General features: G+C 32.3%; 5 protein-coding genes across 9 annotated transcripts; 2 read left to right on the top strand and 3 right to left on the bottom strand.

Annotated features, from left to right (window-relative positions):
* Positions 1 to 1,441: 1,441 nt before the first annotated feature.
* LOC106367205 (transcription factor WER) lies at positions 1,442 to 4,501 on the top strand. The gene is made up of 3 exons (XM_013806926.3): positions 1,442 to 2,598; positions 2,928 to 3,057; positions 3,285 to 4,501. Exons 1-3 carry the CDS (start codon positions 2,454 to 2,456, stop codon positions 3,604 to 3,606), a joined length of 597 nt encoding a protein of 198 aa, XP_013662380.1. The 5' UTR covers positions 1,442 to 2,453; the 3' UTR covers positions 3,607 to 4,501.
* A 2,176-nt stretch (positions 4,502 to 6,677) lies between these two features.
* LOC106429957 (beta carbonic anhydrase 2, chloroplastic) lies at positions 6,678 to 10,993 on the bottom strand. 3 transcript variants are annotated; one of them, XM_013870728.3, is made up of 9 exons: positions 10,759 to 10,993; positions 9,211 to 9,286; positions 8,906 to 9,055; positions 8,707 to 8,755; positions 8,499 to 8,615; positions 8,314 to 8,367; positions 7,989 to 8,074; positions 7,724 to 7,829; positions 6,678 to 7,009 (listed from the first exon to the last, which is right to left on the bottom strand). In XM_013870728.3, the coding sequence occupies exons 2-9, from the start codon at positions 9,261 to 9,263 to the stop codon at positions 6,845 to 6,847; spliced, it is 780 nt and encodes a 259-aa protein (XP_013726182.2). In that variant the 5' UTR covers positions 9,264 to 9,286; positions 10,759 to 10,993; the 3' UTR covers positions 6,678 to 6,844. The 3 variants fall into 3 exon arrangements, with proteins under 3 accessions (XP_013726182.2, XP_048604408.1, XP_048604410.1); XM_048748451.1 differs by having other exon boundaries at positions 10,739 to 10,814; XM_048748453.1 differs by lacking the exon at positions 10,759 to 10,993 and adding an exon at positions 9,366 to 9,546.
* Positions 10,994 to 11,915: 922 nt separating this feature from the next.
* On the bottom strand, positions 11,916 to 14,121 carry LOC106364619. The gene has a single exon (XM_013804155.3). The coding sequence runs from the start codon at positions 13,696 to 13,698 to the stop codon at positions 13,051 to 13,053; it is 648 nt and encodes a 215-aa protein (XP_013659609.3). The 5' UTR covers positions 13,699 to 14,121; the 3' UTR covers positions 11,916 to 13,050.
* A 4,198-nt stretch (positions 14,122 to 18,319) lies between these two features.
* LOC106367207 (serine/threonine-protein kinase BLUS1) lies at positions 18,320 to 23,532 on the top strand. Of its 3 annotated transcripts, XM_048748445.1 has the most exons (21): positions 18,321 to 18,584; positions 18,953 to 19,278; positions 19,395 to 19,649; positions 19,833 to 19,957; positions 20,051 to 20,095; positions 20,203 to 20,284; positions 20,381 to 20,449; positions 20,533 to 20,703; positions 20,796 to 20,855; positions 20,974 to 21,042; positions 21,110 to 21,235; positions 21,362 to 21,435; positions 21,600 to 21,797; positions 21,920 to 21,993; positions 22,066 to 22,142; positions 22,298 to 22,414; positions 22,486 to 22,528; positions 22,639 to 22,685; positions 22,784 to 22,845; positions 22,980 to 23,031; positions 23,237 to 23,532. In XM_048748445.1, exons 2-21 carry the CDS (start codon positions 19,111 to 19,113, stop codon positions 23,276 to 23,278), a joined length of 1,956 nt encoding a protein of 651 aa, XP_048604402.1. In that variant the 5' UTR covers positions 18,321 to 18,584; positions 18,953 to 19,110; the 3' UTR covers positions 23,279 to 23,532. The 3 variants fall into 3 exon arrangements, with proteins under 3 accessions (XP_048604399.1, XP_048604402.1, XP_048604400.1); XM_048748442.1 differs by having other exon boundaries at positions 18,320 to 18,584; positions 19,833 to 20,095; XM_048748443.1 differs by having other exon boundaries at positions 18,326 to 18,584; positions 18,986 to 19,278; positions 19,833 to 20,095.
* A 116-nt stretch (positions 23,533 to 23,648) lies between these two features.
* Positions 23,649 to 24,845, bottom strand: BNAA02G02260D. Its single transcript, XM_013806930.3, has 7 exons — positions 24,649 to 24,845; positions 24,514 to 24,561; positions 24,367 to 24,413; positions 24,220 to 24,286; positions 24,086 to 24,129; positions 23,899 to 23,956; positions 23,649 to 23,792 (listed from the first exon to the last, which is right to left on the bottom strand). The coding sequence occupies exons 1-7, from the start codon at positions 24,706 to 24,708 to the stop codon at positions 23,742 to 23,744; spliced, it is 375 nt and encodes a 124-aa protein (XP_013662384.1). The 5' UTR covers positions 24,709 to 24,845; the 3' UTR covers positions 23,649 to 23,741.
* Between the last annotated feature and the right edge of the window lie 203 nt (positions 24,846 to 25,048).

The raw sequence follows: 25,048 nt of genomic DNA, 5'->3' as shown, positions 1-25,048 counted from the left end.
TACGACGTAGTTATTAGAATTGTTTGAAAAAAGAACTTATTACAATGAAAGGTTGCAGAGAACTATTACTCGTCTCATTGACCCAACTCCCAGCCTTAGGAGTTTAATATGTCTAGAATTATAAATGCGCCAGCTATATAATCGCCTCTGCTAAAAAATACTTATTTTCACATAATTAATCTTCTACAAATGCCATTGCATTTTCCAAATAGATTACTGTTTGTAATTATATGTACAGTAAAAACTCTAGAAATTAATAATGTTGGGACTATGATAATTTATTAATTTCTAGAGTTATTAATTTAAGAGATTCCTCTTTAGACTTATATCTTTCTTATTTTTAAGTAGTGTAGAAAAATGAAAAAAATTATTTGTTTCATTATATTGTACATTGGTTAGTGTTTATACATTTGAATTTTAATTATTTTAGTAGAATACTGATATAGTTTATGTATGAATACATATTATACAATACAAATTCACTTTTATATGTAACTCGATAAAATTAAAAATAAAACTAGAGATGAAATTCATTTTTGAAGAAAGATACAATAAAAAATTATATACGTTTATATAAATGTATATATGTTTATATAAATTTATAGATGGAAATTATTAATTTATGATTTTAATGAGACTATATATTTACATAAGATTTTTCAAAATAGTATTATCTTATTATTTATCGAATAATTTTTATTTTGCACCGATTCAAGTTGAGACCGGAAAAATATAGTGTTTATTAATTTATAAGGTTTCTCCTGTAATAAATTAAATAACTATATAGTACTCCCGCTGTTTCACAAAGAGTGTCAATTACACATTTTTCACACATATTAAGGAACTCATTAAAACGCATTTATGTTTTCATTAATATCACAAATCTAGCCAATGGAATTTCAGATAAATAGATTTATTTATAAAATCAATGCATTTTGCAATTAATTTTAAGCTGAAAGGTTGAATAAGTTGCATTGGTATTGTAAAATGACATTTTTTGTGAAACAAGAAAAATGAGCTAAATTGACACTTAATATGAAACAGAGGGAGTATATCATAGTGTCAAAACTATTGGCAATTCTAAGTTCAAAAAAAAAAGTATTGGCAGTTCTGATGATGCATCCCAAGAATAAATATTTTTTTTTTGTAAAGACAACTTATAAATCAATGAATAAAACACTAAGACATGATGTTAAAAAAATGCAGGAAACAAATTCTGAAAATGATTTATCAAAAAATCAAATTCTGAAAATGTTTTCGAAATAGTAGTTTTTTTTTTGTTCAAAAGAGTAGTTAACAATCGTTTATTTGCTTACGTACATGAAAATTTGTAAAAATGCATCGGACGACGGACATGTTATCTGACAGAAGAAGTTACTAACAGAACAGTATACGTAACTATAGATATATTGCTGGGGCACAACGATCAAGATATTTTAATGATAAGAGAGGGAGCTTCTATTCTCTATTTTTTTTGTTACAAAACACTGTTTTTCTTCATTTCACGAAATCTCCTAATCCCAAGAGAGTCAAATCATCTTCTAGTTAAGTATCTGCCTTAGATTAATTGCTAACTCTCATGCACATACTTATCATACAGAATATTAGTAATTTATTGTGCTGAATACTCTAACCCAAGATTCCCGGACGATGGTCCGAGAGTATCATTGTACAAAATTAAATTTATCTATTAGATTAGCCATTTCAATCTTTTTTTACCAATGCTAGAGATATTTTTATAAGGATATATGTAATGTATAATTTGTATTTTGACAATGATAAAGGCAAATCACTATGGATCTCACTTTCCAATCGGTTGCAGCAAGAACCACAAGTCCTTGAGTTATATTTATAGGTTTGTTGTACTCTCAAAACCCTAATCCGTTTCATGAGTTTAAAACTTGCATCGCCATTGATTTTTTTTTAATAGAGTCCAAGAAAAAGTGGTGTATTTTTCGGGTTAAAATTCTAACCAAGAATTTTTTGCTTATGATGTATTCAATAACCAAGGTTCAAAATATACTTTGATAAACACTAGCCTGACACATGAAACTTCGATGCCGAAAATAGCTCTAAGATCAAAGACGAATCTTTTTTAAGCATACACGTGATTTTTGTGTCCCCCTAGACCATCTTAGGGAGTCCATGTTTTCAAACTTTCAGTGGAAAATCTTGATTAACTCATTAAACTAATCCGTATCAGTAATCAACAGCTTGCATCTCAGAAATATGTTAGTATCATCACATGCCAGACACAATCAATACACTATTTAATAAGCCCATATACCTGTATAATGTGACTAGCTATTATTTACACTCTTTACATAAATATTCCACTAGGTCTTGTAGTAGTACTATTTAATAACTCCATCAAATAACTACTCATACAATCTCTTTACTTTTCTCTTTCTATATATGATCTCTCTCGTCCATCTTCCAAAGAAACAAAAATAATGAGGAAAAAAGTAAGTACTAGTGGTGAAGAAGGAAACAATGAGTACAAGAAAGGTTTGTGGACTGTAGAAGAAGACAAGATCCTCATGGATTATGTCAAAGCTCATGGCAAAGGTCATTGGAATCGTATAGCCAAAAAGACTGGTCTCTTTTCTCTTTCCACTCTCTCGCTCATACTTTTTGTGTGGGGGCGAAAATTGATATCATAGATTTTCTTTTATGAATGGTTAACCTCTTAACCTAAGTTAATAATATTGTTGCTTATTTATTTAGAATGGTAAGTCCGTATATCGCAGTCTAAGCTTGAATCTGGATTACAGTTATATCTAGCGGTTATGGGTAGAAACGATAGATTATGAAGTCAACTCTACTTGATTACCTCGTTAAACTGGAATACCATTGTATCTCTATCTGTTATTTGCTGATTCATGGGTGATAATTGATGCTAACTTATGGGTTACTGTGTAAATTAGGTTTAAAGAGATGTGGAAAGAGTTGTCGATTGAGGTGGATGAATTATCTCAGCCCAAATGTTAAAAGAGGCAATTTCACCGAGCAAGAAGAAGATCTTATCATTAGGCTCCACAAGTTGCTTGGTAATAGGTATATATTATAACTTCATTAGTTACATTTACTTCATTAAACTAACTGCTTCAAGAGAAAGAATACAGCTATTTATTTATCCATGTTCATCACTATAAATCATCATGATTTTATTCTCGAACTTGCTATGGAGCACGTGTTTTTATCCTCCAAAATTTACTTAAGACATATCTAGAAGTATGATTAAAAGTAGGGAACTAATTGATAGTTGATTTGTATTTAAATAGGTGGTCCTTGATTGCTAAAAGAGTGCCGGGTCGGACGGATAACCAAGTGAAGAATTATTGGAACACACATCTGAGTAAGAAACTTGGAAACAAAGATCCAAAAACCAAGCCGAGTAATGGTGATATTGTCCATCAGACCAGTCTCACAAATCCTACTGAAACATTAGAAGAAACAAATATCTCAAATATTAATGATAACAGTGAGATTCAAGAAGATCGTCAAGGAAGTAACTATTTGAGTTCACATTGGGTCCATGATGATGAGTTTGAGCTAAGTTCACTCACCAACATGATGGATTTTATAGACGGACACTGCTTTTGATGTTTTTTATTTTAGCTTTGGTTTTCATTTAGTCTTGTTAAGTTGTTATCTTCATAGCTGATCAAACACTAATACATCAACAATCTTTGATTAAAAGTTGTCAATGTGTTAATGTATAATTGGCTAAGTCTTTTAATTAGGTTAACTTTCTTGGGTTATATATATGCGTGAAAACTCTATGCATCAATATATGTTATGTTTGTATCTTCCTAAGCAATATTTTTGTATTTTCTTGTGTCAAATGTTCATATAACTAAACATGTTAAATATAAGTTCAACTTATAATCTGAAATTAAAAAAATAACTATAACTAGATTTTGACCCGCACATTTTATAAATGTTTTAGATATATAATTTCCATTTTAGTGTTATATATTGTGTAACTCTATAACATTATTATTATTTATTTATTATTCAATATTATAAATATATAGTAATTTTTTCATACATTTTACTTTATTATTAATTTTTATTACTTACGAATATATTTTCAAATTAGATACAACAAAATAAAAATCTAAAATAATCAATTAGAGAGCCTCCTTCAAAATATTTTTTCTTTAATTTATACATTTGCATGTAATACATTTTTAAATTTTATTTAGAGTATTAATTATAGAAATATATATATTTAAAATAATTTATATTTACATGTTGTGTTTACAAAATATACTTTAACATATATCATTTTAGTATTTCACGGGATTTATATGTAAGTCACTATTTTGTTTAAATAATATAATATATTATTTTAGTAAATTTAATTGATATAGGATATTTTTTTGATGTTATGATATTAAGCACAGTTTTTTTATTAAGATTTCAAAATATTATATTTCTTTAATTTTACAACATATATTTTTTTTTTCATGGTGCATTTTAAAAAGTTATTCTTTATTATCTATGATTTTATATTTTGTATTTGTAAAATTTGAAATATTATCATTTTGAGTTTGGATATATATTTTCAAAATTTTAATATTTTTTCAAGAATTTTTTTGAAAATTACAAAATCTCAATAGATTTTGTTAAAATTAAAATAAAATAATTATTTATAATTAAAATTTGATTTGTCATTAATATTTTAAATAAATTATTAAAATAATATAATTTTCTAATAACATATTTTAGAATAGTATATAAACTAAAGGTTATTATATACTATTGTATTTTTGTATATAAACATTTTTAGACAATATATTGTTGAGAGTTTCAAAATAAATAAAAAGATAATATATAGTTGTAGATATAAAAGTTTAACTTATGTTAATAAATTTATTTATGTACAAAAATATTATATAGTTTACGAATTCTAACCCATTTTAATGATGAGTGATAATTCAATTAAATGAAATAATTTTTAAAAAAATAAATTTTCTTAATTTATCTATGTAATATAATTTTGTCGTATTTAATTCATAAATCACTTATATTTTTATATAATACAGAATATAATTATATAATTTATAATAAAAAGTATATAATATTTATTTTCTTTTTCTAGAATAAAGTTTTAATTAACATTGATTTATAATATATTATATTATTAATTACGAAATTAATTAATGCATTATTTTATTAAAAAATATTTAAATTTTCAGTAAAATTTTGTTAAATTCTTTCCCAACAGGTTTTATTATAATTAAAAAATAATATTTAAAATTTATAGTTGGTTTATTATTAATGTAAATAATAAAATATGTCATATTAACTATTTTTAAGTGATCCTACTATAACTCGTTAGTAGTAAATAAAAATAAGATCCTAAATTAATAGATTATATGATAATTAATGGCATGTTAGAAGTTCTACTTGTATTTATATAACGAAAAGAAGAAAACAATGGGGGTGATTGGTTAGGCTGTAACTATAGAAAATTTGCTTTAAAAATTAGTCTGTAGAATTTTTTGATTTAACTTAATGGATGTAGCTTTGAAATTTCATACAGTTAAAAAAATGGGCTTTAGAAAATAAGATTTTTACAACTATTTTTTGTATGTTTTTGCTGTAATTTTAATTTTTTGGTTGTAGTTTTAAACTAAGATAAAGCATGATTGATAGTATTTACGGTTGTAGATGAAAATTAAAGGTAAAATCACTTCCTACAACTCAACCAATCACACCCAATATGTACTAGCTCGTTTGGTTTCAATGAAGATTCCAATCTAAGATAGTAGTATGTAACAATAATATTTGTGTTTCCCTAGTGCTGATTTTAGTTAAAATAATTCTAATGTACTATGAAGTGAGAGATTAGACACAATCCTTGATTGCCCTGGCGACCTTAATTTACACAAAAGAAAATTAAGTACTAGTCAGAAATTATATTGGTCGAATTTACATTCACACGTCCCTAAAAAATCTATAAATTTCTGTGACAAAACTGCACCCCTTCTTAATTTATGATCTTTGTCTTTTGTTTTAATATGTTCTTTTAAAGCTTGTTCCCCACCCTTCATTGATTTTAAATTATACTGTCTTATAAATAATGCATGACTATATTTACAGTCAAATGCCATTGAGAATTAAATTAGTTTTACATTAAAAATGATTGTCTTTTCCACTTATTCATTGTTTTCTTAAAATAACTCAAACTAACCACAAAAAAAAGAAACATATTATGTTCAAAAAAAAAATAAATAATGCATGACACTATTACATTTTGTATATGAAGCATGGAGTACACTCGAAGTAGAGGGGGTTTGATGATCTACAAGGGGACACGTTGGTTATGTATAATTGAAATGACAAGCTGAAGGTTCCCAGATTTGACCAGATCGATCTTAATTAATGAAATTAATATGGCAGCCACATCTCCATCCTAGACAACAGTTTTAACAATTTTTTAATTCGTGATTCTGTAGAAAAATATACGCAAATTCAATGAAAATAAAAACAGATTTTCATTTTAAAACCTCTAATTTAATTATTCTTTTCATTTAATGAACATTTTATTCTGTCATTTTAAATATTCTATGATTTTGACATTTCACCTTGTTATAAATCGGAACCAACTAAATAAAGAACAAATTAAAACCGAATAAGCATATAATTAAAATTTTATATAGAAATTCAGAATTCAATTTTATTCATTTTATAAGTCTGGTAGATAGTTGAGAAAATGAAGCTTAACTCAAATAAAGATGCAGAGTTATTCGAGTAGCCATTAATTTAGATGGGAGATCAAGAGTAGAGAGAAAGGTGATGAAGATGGTGAAGATGATTATGATATATTGGTTCAAATAGGATGAACGGGAGAGAGGCCGAACTGGAGTTCCCAAAGCTCAAAAGCTCCCTTAACAAAGTCATAATAGCCTCCCTTCAAAGCAAGTGTTCCTTTGACAACACCTTCTCTCACAAATGGGTACGTTAATAGGTTTGCTAGTGACACATTCACTGCCTCCTACAACATTCAACATACTTTTATTAGAAACCATTGTGATATCAATTTTATTTTTTTGTTGTTAAAAAAGTGATATCAATAGTGACATTCGACAGAATTATGTCATAGCCGTTAGGCCCGTTACCTTCTTCTTCTTTTTTTCTGGAACCTAAAAAACATTTTCTGAACAAATATATACTACATAATATAAACACATCCAATTTTCTGAAAACAAGCAAATACAACATTGCAAGATTTTGTACATGGAACTATATATGGTGTTTACCGCCTAAGGTTTCAAACTGTTTTCTTGTGTAATTTTTTTCATTATTCGATGAGTTAACACAAACGAAAGATTTTAGTTTATATACATTTTTAAAAAGATTCATGTTTTAATGTTTCAGCTTTAATTATCAAAGACGGTTCTGTCGTTCTGACTAGCTATTTTTGTTTAGTTTATAAAAATCAAAGATATTGAAACTGTATATAAATATAGCATATCGAAAGATTAATTAACCTCGATATGTCTCATATGCTAAAGACTATTAACAAAGCAAATACAGTTTTGATCAAATAACAAAAATAACTATATGACTGACATTAGAAGGAATCATGAGTTGCCAAAAAAAAAAATAAACGAGTCATGATTAATATAATCTGATCTGTTGTCTAGTATTATAAGATTTTCATAACGATTAATAAGATAACAGAGGAATAAATGGAGAATAAACATACCCTTTCACATCGGCCACATTGGTCTTCAAATGCTGAACTTTCAGCTTCTGCCAAAACTTTTGACTTTGCTGGCAAACAGATTTTGACCCAATCCTCTATGAAATCACTGCAATTTCAGTAAACATATCGTCGTAATAACTAACAAGAAACATAACTTTCATCTGATTCATTTGTTTTGTTAATTAGAGATTGTTAGCAAACTTAAAACATACTTATATACAAACTAATATACATATATAATTCATAAAAGAAAAAAATCTATTACGTGGAGTTGTTTCCGTCAAGAGCAAATGACATAAGTCCCTTGATGCCACCACATGCACTGTGACCTATTATCACAATGTTCTCGACCTACATTCATAAATAAATTCCAATAAACTTCAGTTTATACGTATTTATTTGTATACACATGTATTGCTGTGATATACACACAAAAACGGCCCAGCCCGTATATGTAACCCACGTCATTGGACGGGCCCGTTACATATCGCCATAGCTTGCTTTTTTACATATATATGCATTTACAATACAGTTTTCTCATGATACCAATAATTTTCAGAACAATATAATATATATACAGAGAGAGATACCTTAAGGTGCAAGACAGCGTATTCAATGGCCGCTCCAACTCCTGCATATTTGACCTGCAATTATATTTAAGATAAAAAGCCATGTCATGCCTTCATAAGCCAAACATCCCGTTCTTGATCAATAACTAGTGATTGATAACCAACAGAAGTATTTTTTTGGTGAGGTCTTTTATATAAAATATTACCTGATCATAAGGAGGAACCATATTAGCAATGTTACGAACCACGAAGGCATCTCCAGGATGGAAATTTAGCACGTGCGATGGGCACACACGTGAGTCCGAACAAGCAAACACCATGTACTGCACCATTTCATAGTATATGAGTATATATTATTATCTAACAAATACATACAACCAACAATTTATTTGTTTTTCTTCTTCGTTTTTTCACCTTTGGGCTCTGACCTTTGGCGAGCTCACCGTACAAAGCAGGGTTCGTACTGGAAAAAGTTAAGATACAGTATAATTAAGTTTCAAATTATGAGATGGTTATTTTTTTTTTTTTTTGAAAAAAAATTATGACATGGTTATTAGTGTTACTAAAACGAAAATATTGATAAGAAAGAAGAACAAGAAGAGAGATTCATTACTCGTATTTCTCCTTCTTGAAGGTGACGAAGCCTTCCTTAATTCGTTCCACAGGATCGAATGGTTTGCCGTCCGATGACGAGATTTTCTTAAGCTCAGCCGTGATCTGATCCACCTTGGCCGCAGCCACCGTCTTCAGGTCATCCTTCTCACTGCTCGTAACACGGAAATATTATGAACTATAGGCTAATATACAATATCTATTTTCCTGATCTTCCTTTTGATCAGAAAACAAACTTTATAAAACCATCATTTTACAAAATCTTCTGGATTCTATCAGTTTTCAATATCTTTAACATCTACTTACATGACAAGCTTCTTGAGAGCTTCGAGGGCGTCTTCGTATGATTGGCTTCCCATGTCTTCTTAGTTTTTCGCTGATACTGTCAGTCATTGATCCAAACAACTTATACATATATATAACAAAGTCTCTTACCAGAAACAAAAGTCATTTTCTTTTACCTTATCTAAAAAGTAATTAACCAAATTAGAATTTGAGAAAAGAAGAAAAAGGTGGATGCAATCTCTTTTATATACAAATAAAGGATATTAACTTTTCTATTTAGGTGGTGAATCAAAAGAAAATTAAACGTTAGGAGGATGTATTAAACTACAATTCAATTTTATCTATATTTCCACATTATTATTACGAACACTCATTTCCTAAACAATTTATTATAGAACTACTTAAACCTTTAAAATATCCAATAGTACCAGAACAAAAATTCTAGAAAATATTTGGAAAAGTGTATAAACATTTATTCAACTGACTTAAGCTTTTTCCCAAAAATACACATGTATTTCATAACTTTTGGTGTTATTTTCGAACTCTTTTAAATCTGTGCTATTTATCAAAACAAACAACGAGGACCGTGACAATTTGCATGTATTTATATTTGCAAATATTTGTTGACAACAAGAAAGACCATTTATTTTAAATTAATATTTAGAAGATATTAGTCCAAAAATAAGGTAAAAGTGGATATTCAAACTTAAAAACACATCAAACTTTACTATTTGTAGTCAAATTCTATAAAGTTATGAATTCATTTGAGATTTAGTTCCAAATATATAAATTTGAAGATTATATACTAGATGTATATAAGTTTGAATTAAGCTGACTTTCTATATATAGTTTCAAAGTCAATAGATTTATTGTCTACAGTATAAACTGTCAAAAGTAAAAGGATAAAAAAGCTCACACAAAAAAAAGTGGTCGACGGACGGGATCTCGTTATATTAACTATTAATAATTATCAAAGATTTTTTTGGCAAAAAAAAGACTATCAAAGATTTAAAGATAACTACAATACAACGGTTCTTTTATAGACACACCCATTCAAAAACAATAGAAACCAAAGTATATTATAACAAGCATCGGAAATATGGTAATTTATACCAGTAAACTTTATTATAAATGAAGTAGAATACGGTCTAACATTATCGATTATATAATTAGCAAACGATAATAAAAAGTGTTCAAATTTGAATGGTTAAGTGTTTTTGGAAGAAAGGATGCGATGGACGGATAGTGGAAATGTAGTTTCTCCATTTTAATGAAACAGGTTTGCTTTAAGATTATGAGTTTTTTTATAAAAAAAATAACAATCTCGTTACATCACGTTAAAGAGAAAACAATGCACGGATTGTTTATACTTATTCAGAAAAAGAAAAAAAAAGAAACACGAGTATGTTCCAACAATTTTGGAAGTTTGGCGAAATCACTTTACACGTAGATTCACACTAGCTAACCTCTGTCTTACGTGATTGGCCAACAAATTAACAAGCATGTATAAACAAACAGAAACCGAATGAATGTATAATATGTACAGAACTGAATACGTATATACTATACCCAGTCGGTGGTGAATATGCTGATGCAGGAACCAGAAGAGGAAGAGGAGGGACAGGCAATGAGGGAGGGATGAAGAGAGAAAGGGTATTTATAATAGACAGAGCAAGAAGTTATAGTACTACCGTAAAGATTATATGAAGTGTAAATAGGTAACTAATGTGTGGATGTATTTGAGTGTTTTGAGATATCAATTTAAACGAAGGAAGATGGGCCTTTGGTGTTTCCTGATCTCATGGATAATGAAAGCGAAACGTGAGGTGTCTTTCTTTTCTTGTGGTGTATAAGGACTATACTTCTCTCATAATCTTTTCTCTAAGATTTTTTTTCTAAATAATCCTTTCTAGTTTTGATAGTGATTGTCCATTTTTTTTTTTGTTATGCCGATTATGGTAGAATGTCAAAGGTATACAAGGTTTTTGAGCGAAAACAAATATTTTAAATTGTTACATCCAATCAGTATCTTATACTAACTTTTTGAAAGTTACAAAAGGATTTGAAAAAAATGACTGTAATTATTGAGTTATAGTAAGTCTGATGTCACAAATAATATAGACAAACCATTTCACTGTTAGCACGAGAGAATGCCTCTGGATTAGTATATTTTAAATTGATACATCCAATCAGTATCTTGTACTAACTTCAGTCTTGTTAACCATAACATTGCACATTTTTACCTTTTGATGTCAAAAAAAGAAGACATTCCACAATACATTACTCAAATGCTGTTATTTCAACTAGTTAAAAGAAAGTTATTTTTATCTTAGCATATCTAAGTTCGACTTATCTCACAATTGTTTTTTTGGTCAACTTATCTCACAATTGTTTAATAGCCGCTAAAAGTTTTATCAACATTTGGTTTTAACCCTAGGTTGAAGAAAGGATAATAAAAAAACAAGTGGTGTAGATGAAGAAAGGATTGATGGCTGTGGGTTAAATCGAGGATAAGATCTTATCACCAAAACAAGAGGCTCCCCTTATATATTTCATTTTCTTGATAACCTTATCTTAATAAACACCATCGCTTTGTGTTTATATCTATCTTACCTGTGTGCGGCTTTTAAAGCAGATGATGAGAGAATCGTCTGTGATTCTGATGAGCCATTAAGAGAAACTGAAACCCAAAAAGTACCAAGTTTACGTAGCATGGAACATATGTAGAGCTTGTTAACAGCATGAATTAGATATGAGAACAAAACATCTTTGTACAAATTGTTACCAAACATGAACTTATACTATCAAGCATAAGTAAAGGAAGAAATTGTAATGGCGAAAGAGGAATTAAAAGAAGAGTACTAAACTAAATCGAATAAAAGAAGAGTACTATACGAAAACCCTCTCTAAGCCTTTTTATTATACATGCGCAGCTTTCTCCGTATTTTCGTCTGGTTGATAAATAGAATAAACAAAAACATCGTATACTTGAGGAGCTTCTCTTCCTGTACGGATGTGAGAGAGGAGAAATAAAGAATGTGCGAAGGGCTTGTGTTGCTACTTATATGTATGCATGGTGCGGGAGATGAGGAAATTATGTCGACATTTTCATGCAACATGTCAACATTATTTACTTGACATAGAAGGCAGGCCCAGGCGAAGAGTCTTGTCTTTATTTACTTGCTTTGTTGCGGGGAAAACGAACATATAGAACGAATTTCAAGAGACGTTAAGACAAGCGTGTCTTTTTACGTTTGGAAACTGAGAGAGAGGAAGTGGCATAACATAACTTTTTGGCCAACATGAAACTTTCGCTTTTTTTTGTCACCTGGATGATATCCTGAGACATTGTATAACTGGTCCAAATAAAATGAAAAAGTGGAAGAAATCCAGCTAAGATAAGCCATGCTACACTAATCATATGATGTTTTATCATAACTTATAAGCCACTGCATGCGTCTGAAGAGTTTGTTCAAAAGCATCAGTCTAAGAAGGAAAAATTCATGAATCATAAGATAACTATCAGCTATTATTCAACTTACATCACAACACAGAAACATACACGTTCAAACACACCTCTCTCCCTGTTAAGTAGCCACAAGCATGTTTAGTTAACCAGAGAAACAAGCATCATGACATCTATATAATACAGCCTATGTCAGCATCGCAAAACGCGATGTCACCCACCTACCAGCTTGTTTTTACATGTCATGCCTTGACATCACAAGAAAACCTCTATTTCCTCGAGAGTCTTTACAAGTGGCAAATATAAAGTACAAGAACTAAATAGCACTAAAAAAAATTACATGGCCAAAAACAAAAATAAATATTAAAACAAGGAGCTATATGTAATTTTTCTTTTTATCGACGGAATCTGCTCCTCCCGGCGAAAACGCCGATCAAATCTTGCCTGTAAGGTAAATAAGTCGTTCTTCTCATATTCACTTCCCCAACGTTCGTAGACTTATGCGACGCCGTTTTAAGCTTCCCTTTCACTACCGGCGAACCGTTGCCGCCGCTGTCACTGTGGCTTCTTCTCAGAAGAAGATCCTTGAAACTACACCGTTTCGGTTCGCTCGTGGTCGAAACGGCTCCGTCGCTGCGGCTTCTCCTCAGAAAATCCTTGATCCGGCAACGTCTCGAAGACTTACTCTTGGAGCTACCTCCTCTCGCCGGCGATCGGATCGGGGTCCAGAAACAGTAGTATCTGCTCGGCGAGAAGTCATCTGGATCGTCCGACGATGAATGCGACTGAGACGGCGAAGATAGAGATTGATCGGCATCGTTTTCTTTCTCCGCCGTCGTTGGGAAGTGGAAGAAGCTCTCTTCACGTAACGGCGACGTTTCGAACTCGAATTCAGATTCGTCGCCGTCTCCGTCTACTTTAACGGAATAGTAGCTCTGTGACTCACGGACAACTCTAACGGCGGTTTCTACGATGTTACCGTCACCCGAGACGTAGAAACTGAAGCTAGGGCTAAACGACACCGTAGAAGAAAAATCCTGCATTGTTATGAGATCTTCTTCGCTATCTGTTTTTTTTTTTATAACGTCTTTCTTATTGATCTTTAAGAGTTTACATAATCATTATGTAGCTCCAAAGTAATAGATGAAGGTACATAATAATGAAAAAAGAAAGATTGATCATAAGGAATTTGTTGCTTCGCCATCTTATCTGCTGCTCTGTTATTCTCTCTCTTTATCCATATGAACTCCACTTCATGAAATTTTTGCTTCCACCATAAAACATCCCTTATCCAATTGTGACCATCAAAATGTAGACATCGGCGATTGAGTGTATCTATAACTTTTTTACAGTCACTCTCAAATATTACCTTTCGATATCCTTTACTCCAAACATGTTGCATAGCCATTATAATCCCCTGTATCTCGCTATCTGTTTTAAATTATGTCTTTTGACTCTGTTTTGTTCATACACTTGGACTTGCTCTTTGTATATATATGTGAATGTGCCTGCGTTATGTATGAATGTATTTGTTTACTTGACCATCAAGAAGAGGCGGCTTTGACAAGGAAACGTGATCTATTTCCTTGTATTTGTTTAAGGTTAATTTATCGTTTTATTGGTATTAATAATACCGTATTAGTATTATCATCGTATCTATACAATACTAAAAGTAAAATATGCTGAAATTCTAGCATGTCCACATCATTTAAAATATTCCTCCAATTAAAACATTTCATTTGGACACGTCACATGGCTTCAGTCTATTGAGTTACGTTTGGGCCTCACTCAGGTGCATATGTTTTTTAATGGGCTTCGTCTGTTTATGCTTGGGTTTCGTCATTCGCCAAACAAAAGATAATCTAGACAGAAGTGTCGATGATCTACGCCTCCACCTCTTCGTCAAAAAAAAAAGTTCTCTTCACCTCCCCAACCTTTACACTATTAATTTGACTCACCTCTATTTCTAATCAGAATAGAAACCGAAGAAGAGATCTGATCCGAACATGGTCGTGTGAGAGCATCTATGCGACAAGCTACCTCATCAAAATCTAGAGACTCGGACGTCGGTGGAAAGCTTAGGCTGCCACAATGATGCTTAGCGACTCATCCTTCTAATCCCCCTCTCCGCTTGTGTTTGCTAATTGTTCTCTCAGTGATCTCAGGTTTGGTCCCCTCTCCGCTTGCGTTCGCTAATTGTTCTCTCACTGATCTCAGGTTTGGTCCTCTCAGAGCTTTTTTTTCTTTCCCGAAGCTTCAAAGGGATCGGATCTCGATTTCACATTTTTGGCGTCACCAAAGTCCAGTGGATTATGGCCAGCCAATAGTATTGGATCTTCTTTGTTTCATATATTTGTTCGTATGGACTACTTCCTCTGTATTCCTTCACTGGTACTATATATGTGTTTTTCAGTGGTTTACATGTGGCTCCATTACTAGAGTTATAGGTTTCTTCAGAGTGTAAGCTCCAGGACAATAGATTTGCGTGGTTTTAGGTTTTCAATGCGTCTTCTGATTCTGTCTTCTGGGCTCTTTGTAGTTATGATGCTGAAGGCTCAGATCCAAATTGACTATTTTTGGGCAGTAAGAGATGAGGATTGAAAAAATAATTAATGCAAGTCATTGTAACACCTTAATTATAATATAGATTCCTCGCTTAGTTTTCTTGGAAAAAGGTTTAAATACATCAACACTATGACAATCTCTTTATGTTATTTTTTATAGAAAAATGGTAGACTTGACTTTTTTTTAAATTGTATCATTTCTTGCCTCAAGTTGAATTGTTTCATCTTCATGGCTTTAAAAAAAAAATTCAGACAAAAAAAAGAAGAAATTCAGTGAAAGTTAAGATTAAGAAGCTTTGGCATATTTTTCAGAGCTTGAGGCTCTTGAATCTGACATGAAAACGAGACCGAAGAGGATGGATAGTATCTTCTTATCTCCAACCCGGTAAGAAATTACGATGTTGAGCATATCTTGCCTTCAGAACCAATAAGGCAGACTGGAGCTCTTCCTGCTCGAGTTTAGGCTAATTGTTTAGACTCTTCTCTTTTTATTTAAATCTTTCTCGAATTTATAATGTTTCAGCATGATTTGGCTCTTTATGGATGTCTAATGGGAGGTTTAAAGATGTTATTAACAGGTTAAGGATGAATTTTTTATTACCAACGGTACCACAAGCTACTCACCGGGGGGGAATTCTAGCGCTCTATTTGTTGGGCTGAGATATTAAGATTTTTTAGCCTTGGCACTTTAATCATTTTGTGGATAATGTTTTAGCAATATTTCTATGGAATGAGAAATTTTTGGTGCATTTTACGTAGCTGATTCTTTTAAGAAAAATTATGTTTTTTTTTACCAAAACTGGCTTACACATATGTCGAGATTATTAAGTTGGTGGTAGCTCAATATTGGCCGCAACTATTCCCTTAGAATATAGACTCTATTGTACGCTGAAAGATTCCATTTAAGAATATTGCAAATTATGAATAATGTACCCGATCCGCATAGTTTAAACATAATCAGCGAGATAGTAAGTATATGTCAAACAAAGAATAAGAGACAAAGTTCATAAAGAAAAAAAAAGAACAAAAAAATATTTTTTTTGGTAAGAATTTTGGGGCCCTCAAATTAATGAGACTGATTTTAGCTCCAACTATAAGTTGAAATGAAAAAGTATTTGAAAAACGTTCTGTTTGTGAAAGTGAGAAATAGACTCTATCACTATGTACTCACTCCCTTATGGATAGCTTTGAACTAAGAAATTATTTTTTCTGTCTAATACATTAATAATAATAATATAGTTATTCATCTATCACAAATATCTATGCAAATATGTGAATCAAGTACAACAATCAAACAACATAATGGTTTCCACAAAAAAAAATTAAAATATATTTATGTTATGTAATCTTATTTTATATTCTTTAAATAATGTAATACAATATTATACATTATTTTCTTAAAATTGAGAAATACATATAATATCTTATCCGCGCGTAGCGCGGTTAAAAAATCTAGTTATTTTAGAAATGTTGCGTCAAGGCTGACGACTACAGGGAATAATGAGATTTCCAAAAGATCATCAGAATTTAATTGCTATAACCAGAAACACATATGTTACCATCCAAACGTGTGTGTGTATAATTTTACAAAGTTAATGGTTGAAAAATGTGAGAAACAACATTTCAGACTTCTAATTATTAGTTTGGTAGATATTTATATGGACTGAACTCTCAAAACCTTGTTTGATCGTTCAGATGCTAATTAATTTTACTACTTAGAAACTCTCATGTCTTCCTTATTTTCAAATTTTATAAGGATTCAAAACCCCAAATTATGCTGCTGCTACATTTTCTTAATAACAACGCTTGAATAAAAAGATTACAATTTCTGAATTACATAACTGGTTTCATCAAATTCTGTTGCGTGAAATGGATTCCAATTCACAACTACTTTATACCATATTGTATAAATTTTGTACTTATGTTATGCATTTTTCGTGTTGACCAAATTGGGAACAAAAAACACCAGCATTTATTAATCCACTTGTTAATATTCATCTATTCATACAAACATCATTATTGAACATTACATTGGCATGTTCTCAACACATACAAATCTTTTTATTTATGTATTGAGATCTTTTGTTAACAGATCTGTTTCTCATTTTATAAAAAAAGAATTCTTTCTAATACATTTTAAGCACTTTTATATACCCATGTAAATATTATATGTTTACTTTAAAGATAAACAACATACACTAGATTGGATATGTCCACATATTTATATTATCACATTTAAATTGCTAAGTATATATTAAAACAAAATTGTATATATATTATAAAAGTATATAATCATTTGAACAATATTCCAGATATTGCTGTCCATGCTAATCTTCCCAAGCACATGCGTAGAAAGACAATAAGAAAGCAACTTTAATCAACTTTTTTTGTTTTATTTTTTCAACTGTAATAAAGTTTATTTTGTCAACATCATCTGTGAGTTGTAATAAACCTCTCTAATCTGATAAAACTATAAAAAGTAAAACTACTTTCCCCCGTTAAATGTCATACAACTTTTTACCATAAAAAGGAAAATGGCATACAACTACATCTTTCACCAAAATAATCATAATCTTCATTTGATACATAATGAAATAATTATTGTGAAATCAATTTGCGTTTTCTTACTAAAGAATAATTATAAATGAAAAATTCTTTTAAATAGCCCCTTTTAATTTATTTTTACAAAAGTAGTCTCTCAAAAAAAGAAAATAACCAAAAGAGATTTTATCGAAAAATAAATATACATTTATATTCTTAGAATTAATTAATCTAAACTTAAAATTTAGAGTTAAAATGGTGAAATTTTGAGAATAAATTCAATTTAAACAAAAAATATATATATTAAAAAATTCAAAATAAAAAATGTTATTTTAATTATTTTATTTTTTGAAAATTATTTTTTGTAATAAAAACTTTAAAATAACTATCCGAGAGAATTTGCCCTAACTAAATTTTAACAATTCGCCTGTCGATTAATCGTGTCCGAGTGGATTTACTCGCCGGTTCTCATAGTCCAAATTCAACTAAATTTGTGATTTGGTCGGTACACAATTATAACCAGTAAAATCGATTTTATATTTCACCCGGTTAAACCGTTTCTCTTAGCTCCTCTCTCTCGCTCTCTCGGATTCTTTCAACTAAGCGAAAACCAGACGACAGAAGAAAAAAAAGCAACACAAGGTGAAGAAGGAGAAAACTCGACAACGAAGACGATAAAGCCAGATTCTCGTGCCGCGAACTCGAATCATTTCGGCTCATTAGCAGATCGATCGCAAATGATCAATATCCGCCGCCGCCTCCGCCGCAATTGACGTCAGCAGGAGAAGTCAGCTTAATAACGCCTCTCGTTGATTTGACTTGAGGTCAGCGTGGTTTCTTCTCCCAGATTTGCTTTTTTTTTTTCGAATTCGTTTTCCGTAATCGTCATCGGAAGATTTTTCAGATTCATCTTCTCTATTCTAATCTCTACATAAGTTTATTCTTCATTTTCTCTAATCCGATTGAGATAATATAGTGGTGATGACTAATTGTGTGGTTTAGAAATTCTAAATGCGTGTCAATTGAGAACGAATGCGTAAACCACGATCTTAGTTGTTCGTTCTTTCGGATTGCATTCTCGTTTCACCGTAGAGCTTGAAACAACAGCTCTCTAGGTTGCTCAAGTGTTTCTACATTGAGATTTTTTTCCGATGAGCATTAAGCTGACCATGAGAACTGCTCTTTCGTGCAGATAAATATTTTTGCATTGTTGATATCTCTGCAGTTTCTTTGCGTCGAAGAAATGTAAAATGCTTGCGAACTGGAAGGAAACCACACACAGATTGATTGAAAGTTAGGGGGGTCAAAGTGTATAGTATATGCTTTTAAAGTATATATATATATATAATTATGGAGTCAGGATCAGAGAAAAAGTTTCCTCTCGATGCAAAAGACTACAAGCTACATGAAGAAATCGGAGATGGTGTTAGTGCCACTGTGTACAGAGCTTTGTGCATACCACTTAACGAGGTTGTTGCTATCAAGGTTCTTGATCTAGAAAAGTGCAACAACGACCTGGTACGTTCTCTAATTCATTCTTATGTAAAGTTTCACGAGCTTAAGCTCTACGTGAAGAATATGCAGAATTTTTGTGTCTGTTAATCTGAATGAACAGAAATTGAAATATCTTGTAGGATGGGATACGGAGAGAGGTGCAGACAATGAGTCTGATCAGCCATCCGAACGTGTTACAAGCTCATTGCTCTTTTACCGCTAGGCATCAGCTATGGGTTGTGATGCCATACATGGCTGCAGGATCCTGTCTCCATATAATAAAGTCTTCTTATCAAGATGGATTTGAGGAACCTGTTATTGCTACTTTACTCCGTGAGACTCTGAGAGCTCTTGTATATCTTCATGCTCATGGGCATATCCATCGGGATGTGAAGGTATATTGTTGCTTTGTTTCCCTTTAGTGTAATACTTTTGCTCAATAATCTTCACATTTGTAGTATGTTACTTAGATGAATGTTGTTTTGATTTATTAATGAGGGATAAGTATGCGTTATTGTTTGTGCACAAAAAAAAGGATGCGTTATTGTTTTTAGTAATGCATATGGTTTCCTTTGCAGGCTGGTAACATATTATTGGACTCCAGTGGTACCGTTAAGTTAGCAGACTTTGGAGTATCAGCTTGCATGTTTGATACAGGAGATAGACAACGTTCCAGAAATACATTTGTTGGGACTCCATGCTGGTACTTTTTTCCAACTTTAGTAATGCCATGTTCTGTAGTTATATGTGGATCCATCTTAGACAGAATTTCTGATTTATGCTTGTTTCTGCATAGGATGGCCCCTGAAGTCATGCAACAACTACATGGATATGATTTCAAGTAAGTTGATACTCTGTATATTCTAAGCTCTGCATTTACGCTGAAACATTGCTTCAAGACCATATTTACTTAGATGTATTGTCTGATACATTTCTTCCATGTCACAGAGCAGATGTTTGGTCATTTGGAATAACGGCACTTGAACTGGCTCATGGTCATGCCCCATTTTCCAAGTATCCGCCAATGAAAGTAAAGTTATAATGATGCCATTTTACCTGTATTGATCTTCACTGCTCACTGGTACTCAGTTTGTATATTTTCTATTTCTGGTAATATCACTGGCAGGTTTTGCTGATGACCTTACAAAATGCACCTCCCGGACTTGACTACGAGAGAGATAAAAGATTTTCAAAAGTGTGTGAGTGATGATGATTATTTTGTATCAATTTAGCTTCTTGTGTTTTCTTTTCATCTTAACGGTTGCTTGGACTTAATAGGCCTTCAAAGAAATGGTGGGTATATGCCTAGTCAAGGACCCAAAGAAGCGTCCAACGTCAGAAAAGCTTTTAAAGCATCCTTTTTTCAAACAAGCACGTGCACCTGATTACATGGCTAAAGCAATTCTTAATGGTCTTCCTCCATTAGGTGAACGCTATAGAACGATAAAGGTATGTGCCCCATCCCTTAAACTTATTCTGACTCTTGCTGGGGAGGAAAATTGTTGGAAAAGCTTGATTGATATGTGAATTCTTTCTTTCAGTCAAAAGAAGCTGATCTTCTAATGCAAAACAAGTCTGAATACGAAGCACACTTATCACAGGCAAGTCTGTATTCTTTCTACAAATTCTCTCTAAATGCAAACTTCTTATGATAGTCGAATTTGAATGCGTGTTTGAATTTTGTTGACATCTATACTCACACTTTATGTTTCTCTGCAGCAAGAATACATTAGGGGAGTAAGCGCTTGGAATTTCAATCTCGAGGACCTAAAGAATCAGGCTGCTCTTGTAAGTTATCAACTTTCTTGTTTAGTTGATTATACAATGCGAGGGACTAATTTTGGCGGTCATGTAGATTTCAGATGATGATAGTTCACATGCGGAAGAGCCTGATTTCAACAAAAAGCAATGTGAAATACAAGATGAATCTGCTCTTTCCCCTGAAAGGGCTAGCAGCTCAGAAACAGCTCCTAGTCAGGATGTATTATTCAAAACGATTCTCTTTACTGTTATCAGCCTGCTTTTGGGAATCGAAATCTAGGTTTCTAAGTTCGAACTTTTGAACGATGTCAACTCAACATGTCTTTCTTTCTCTTATTATTTTCAGGACGAATTGAACGACATTCATGATTTAGAGAGTTCTTTCGCCTCTTTTCCAAGCAAACCTCTTCAAGCACTCAAGTACATCTTATTCTCTAAATTTATATTAGCTCCTGTAGATATGGATTTTAACCAATCCGATTTGAAAGGCACTAGCACACATGATGTGTTTTCATTGAGTAGTATAGCAATTTGACAAACCTGCTCCATAAATATCCCTTCATTATACATGTGCTATGATGCAGAGGCTGCTTTGATATCGACGAGGACGAGGACAATGAAACTATTGGAACTCAGGCGCACACCACGAAAGAAGAGGATACTGCAGCACAGATCTCTTCTTTACCACGTCATGTAATTTCTGAACAAAAGAAATATTCGAGCGGTTCAATTTTACCAGAAGGCACTTTCTCTCCAAAGAAAACCTCATCCGATGCTGAGAGGTTAGCATCCTCAAAACATTACTTTTTGTGTTTAAACCTATTTTGACATGCTTCATTGGTTTTGAAGCTCTTATTAGTGAGAGATGAGTTAATTTTAAAGGCCTCTTGACTTACTTCTGCAGGGATTTTCAACAGCGTAAATATCAAACAGAGCGGAGCTACAGTGGATCATTGTATCGCACTAAGAGAGATACTGGTAACTAACCTCCCATCCTTATCAGTACATGTAATTCTTGTAGAGTCTTCAATTTGAATACCATTTATGCAGTGGACGAGACGTCGGAAGCGCCGTATGTGGAGCACAAGGGACGGTTTAAAGTCACATCAGCTGATTTGAGTCCCAAGGTATATAACAAGTACCGTATTCTATAAACTTCATTTCTGTTGAAGCTATTATAGCCTTTAGACAGAGTGGTAGAAGCATGAAAGAGCAATATATGGATAGTTAGTTTGTCTTTTATGGAAACTGAAGATGTGTTTCGGTTTTTGGGTACAATTAGGGATCTACGAACTCGTCATTCACACCGTTTGGTGGTGGTTCAAGCAGCCCGAGCTCCCTCAATGCAACGGCTGTTTCAATCCTCCAGTCGATTTTGCAGCAAAACACCATGCAACGGGTAAATTTTTAAACTTATGAGGATTATTACTTTTACAGTCGTTCGTTAGTTAACAACTCTTGTCATGACAGGAAGAGATTCTGAGACTAGTTAAATACGTGGAGCAAACCTCTGGTACTACTATAATCCTTTTCATCTATAAATTTGTTTTTTTGTGGGATCTTATACATCCTTTTTGTTGAATAATTGAACGTAAGCGTTTTGTTTTTGTCCCCATTTCATAGTCAAGCAACCTGGATCACCCGAGACAAGCCTCAATGAGCTATTGCAGGTAAAAGAATAAGAGAGAAAAAAACACGTTTTCAAATTTGCCATCACATCAAATAATATTCATTAACCCGAATTTGATATCATGTATGTATTATGTAGACGCCTCCTGCAACTCTACGAGAGAGAGAACTTCAAACCCAACTCATGCTACTCCAACAAAGGTACATATATATACCATCTCTTTTGCCACCAGGCGATTCTATGCCCAAACCATCGTGACCAAAACTAAAACGCGTCTTTTGCTTTAACATAAAGCATTGAATTACATGTTTGCTTTTCATCTTTGATGTCACAGCTTCTTGAGCCTAACAGAAGAAGTAAAGAAACACAAGCAGAGGAATGGGCAGGTTTGTCTTCTTGCATTTTCTAGCAAGAACTCCCCACATTAAATTATATAATTTGAGATCATGAGTTTAACTTCATTCATTCACTATCACTAGCTCTTGAGATAAAACCTTATACATAAATTACAAACTAAATAAATGATGCAACTCTACAAAACCTTCACTATCCTTGGCGCTAAATGTAAATCTTTGTTCTTGTTATCTGCAGTTAGAGAATCAGCTAAACGTGTTGACACAGAGAAACGATTAAGTCTCGCAAGTCATGGAGACAACAGAAAACAAGCGCAGGGAAGAGACAGGGGATCTTGACTAAAGCCTCGTGTTCCCTTTCAAGACCAAAGAAGAAAGAGAGATTTGTGTTTATATATTTTTACTTGTTGGGTGTAATTTATTTGACAGGTTCATATATTATGTGACAACTACTACAATGTTTGTCTATTGTCCTTGGGCCACCTATGTAGTTTATGATGTGCTATATATATCGCAGCGCTTGCATTAATAGTATCTTCTTCATTGTTGATGTCAAAAAAAAAAAGTATCTTCATTGTTTGTTGGGAGAAAAAACAGAGTTTTCATGACAACTCTTTTTTAAATCTCGAAACAATGTGGATTTAACAAACTAATAGAAAAATCAATTCTCAGTAATAATATCAATCAAGTAAACACACAACATGTTCTAGTTGTCCTTTCATTGGATCATAAGAATGTATATACTACCAAAGGCGATTCTCGATCACAGCCGCTACTATCTCCTTTAACGTCTCCTACAATAAAAGGAAACACAGAAGAATCTGTTTAAGTATCATTGGGGTTTTATGCAGACTTTTTCAATAATCAAATGATCTGTTTCCAAGAAAAATGTAAAAGTACCGAAGAATGATCTTTGAGACCAAGTGAGAGAACCAGAGGCTTCGAGGGAACAAAAGAACTGGAGAAAATAAAAAAAAAGATTGCATCATTCTCAAGTTAGATCCCTTTCTTGTGTTCCATTTTTAACCAGACAATAGAAAGAAGGGAAACAGTGGAGGATCAAGAAATGAAGGAAAGAGAGAGAGACCTTATGTGGTCAATGAGTCTTCGAGCAGTTGCTATCAGCATTGGCTTCAGGAAACAAAGTAGGCAAGATCTACTTTAAGATTTTGAAAGTATGAACTATGTAAAACGTATTACAATATGATTAAGATTTGCTACCTCATCTCGCTTTCCGAATATCACTGAGACACTGAATGTTGGTTCAACAGACATCCCTTCTTCCTTCCTGTCAACAAAGAAACACAAGTATAAAACATACATAAATAACTCAGATGTTCACAACCAATATTAAGACCATTTATTGACCTTGCGTGCAATATAGTTCCCATGGCACCAATCTGTGTTGCTATGACCTGAAACAAAAGTAGTGTGTTTAGATTCGGACATTAAAAAAAAAATTATGACTTTAAACATCCAAGTGAAAGTAATCTCTTAAACACAGACACAACTCACAAGGATATGGTCTTCGTAGCTGCATATCACTATCTCTGTCTTGTTTCCCTTCAAAAAAAAAACAGATCAAATAATGACTAATCTTCACATAAGAATACGAAAAATATCCCATGAATATTATTGGATTCAAAGTACCTTAATTTCTAGTGAAAACTTTCTATGGCGCACAGGAAAATTAGAGTCCACGCTTTCCATTCTCAGTCTTTGCTACACCCTCTTCTTCTTCCTCCTCCTCTTGAGTTTATTCTCTGTCTTGACTGCTCCGACGAAAGAGAAGCGGAAACGCGTTCGTTTCTATTAAACTACACCGTTTTAGAGAAAAAAGCTCATAAATTTTAAGCCCAATAAAAGAAGCCCATTAACACTTATCAAAAAACCCACTAACAGTTTCCAGGAAAAGCTTTATTAGGTGACCAAGAAAAATATCGGTTGACTTCAACGAATTTGCAGTACCGACTTTATTGGTGGGAGACTACGAGTTCCGCTTCTCGCATGGCCAATAATATATATGGCCAATGGACCCCGACGACCACAA

This window comes from Brassica napus, chromosome A2 (assembly GCF_020379485.1).
Source record: "Brassica napus cultivar Da-Ae chromosome A2, Da-Ae, whole genome shotgun sequence".
Classification (NCBI taxonomy): domain Eukaryota; kingdom Viridiplantae; phylum Streptophyta; class Magnoliopsida; order Brassicales; family Brassicaceae; genus Brassica; species Brassica napus.
The sequence above is the reverse complement of the archived record's forward strand: the minus strand, read 5'-3'. Positions and strand labels throughout refer to the sequence as shown.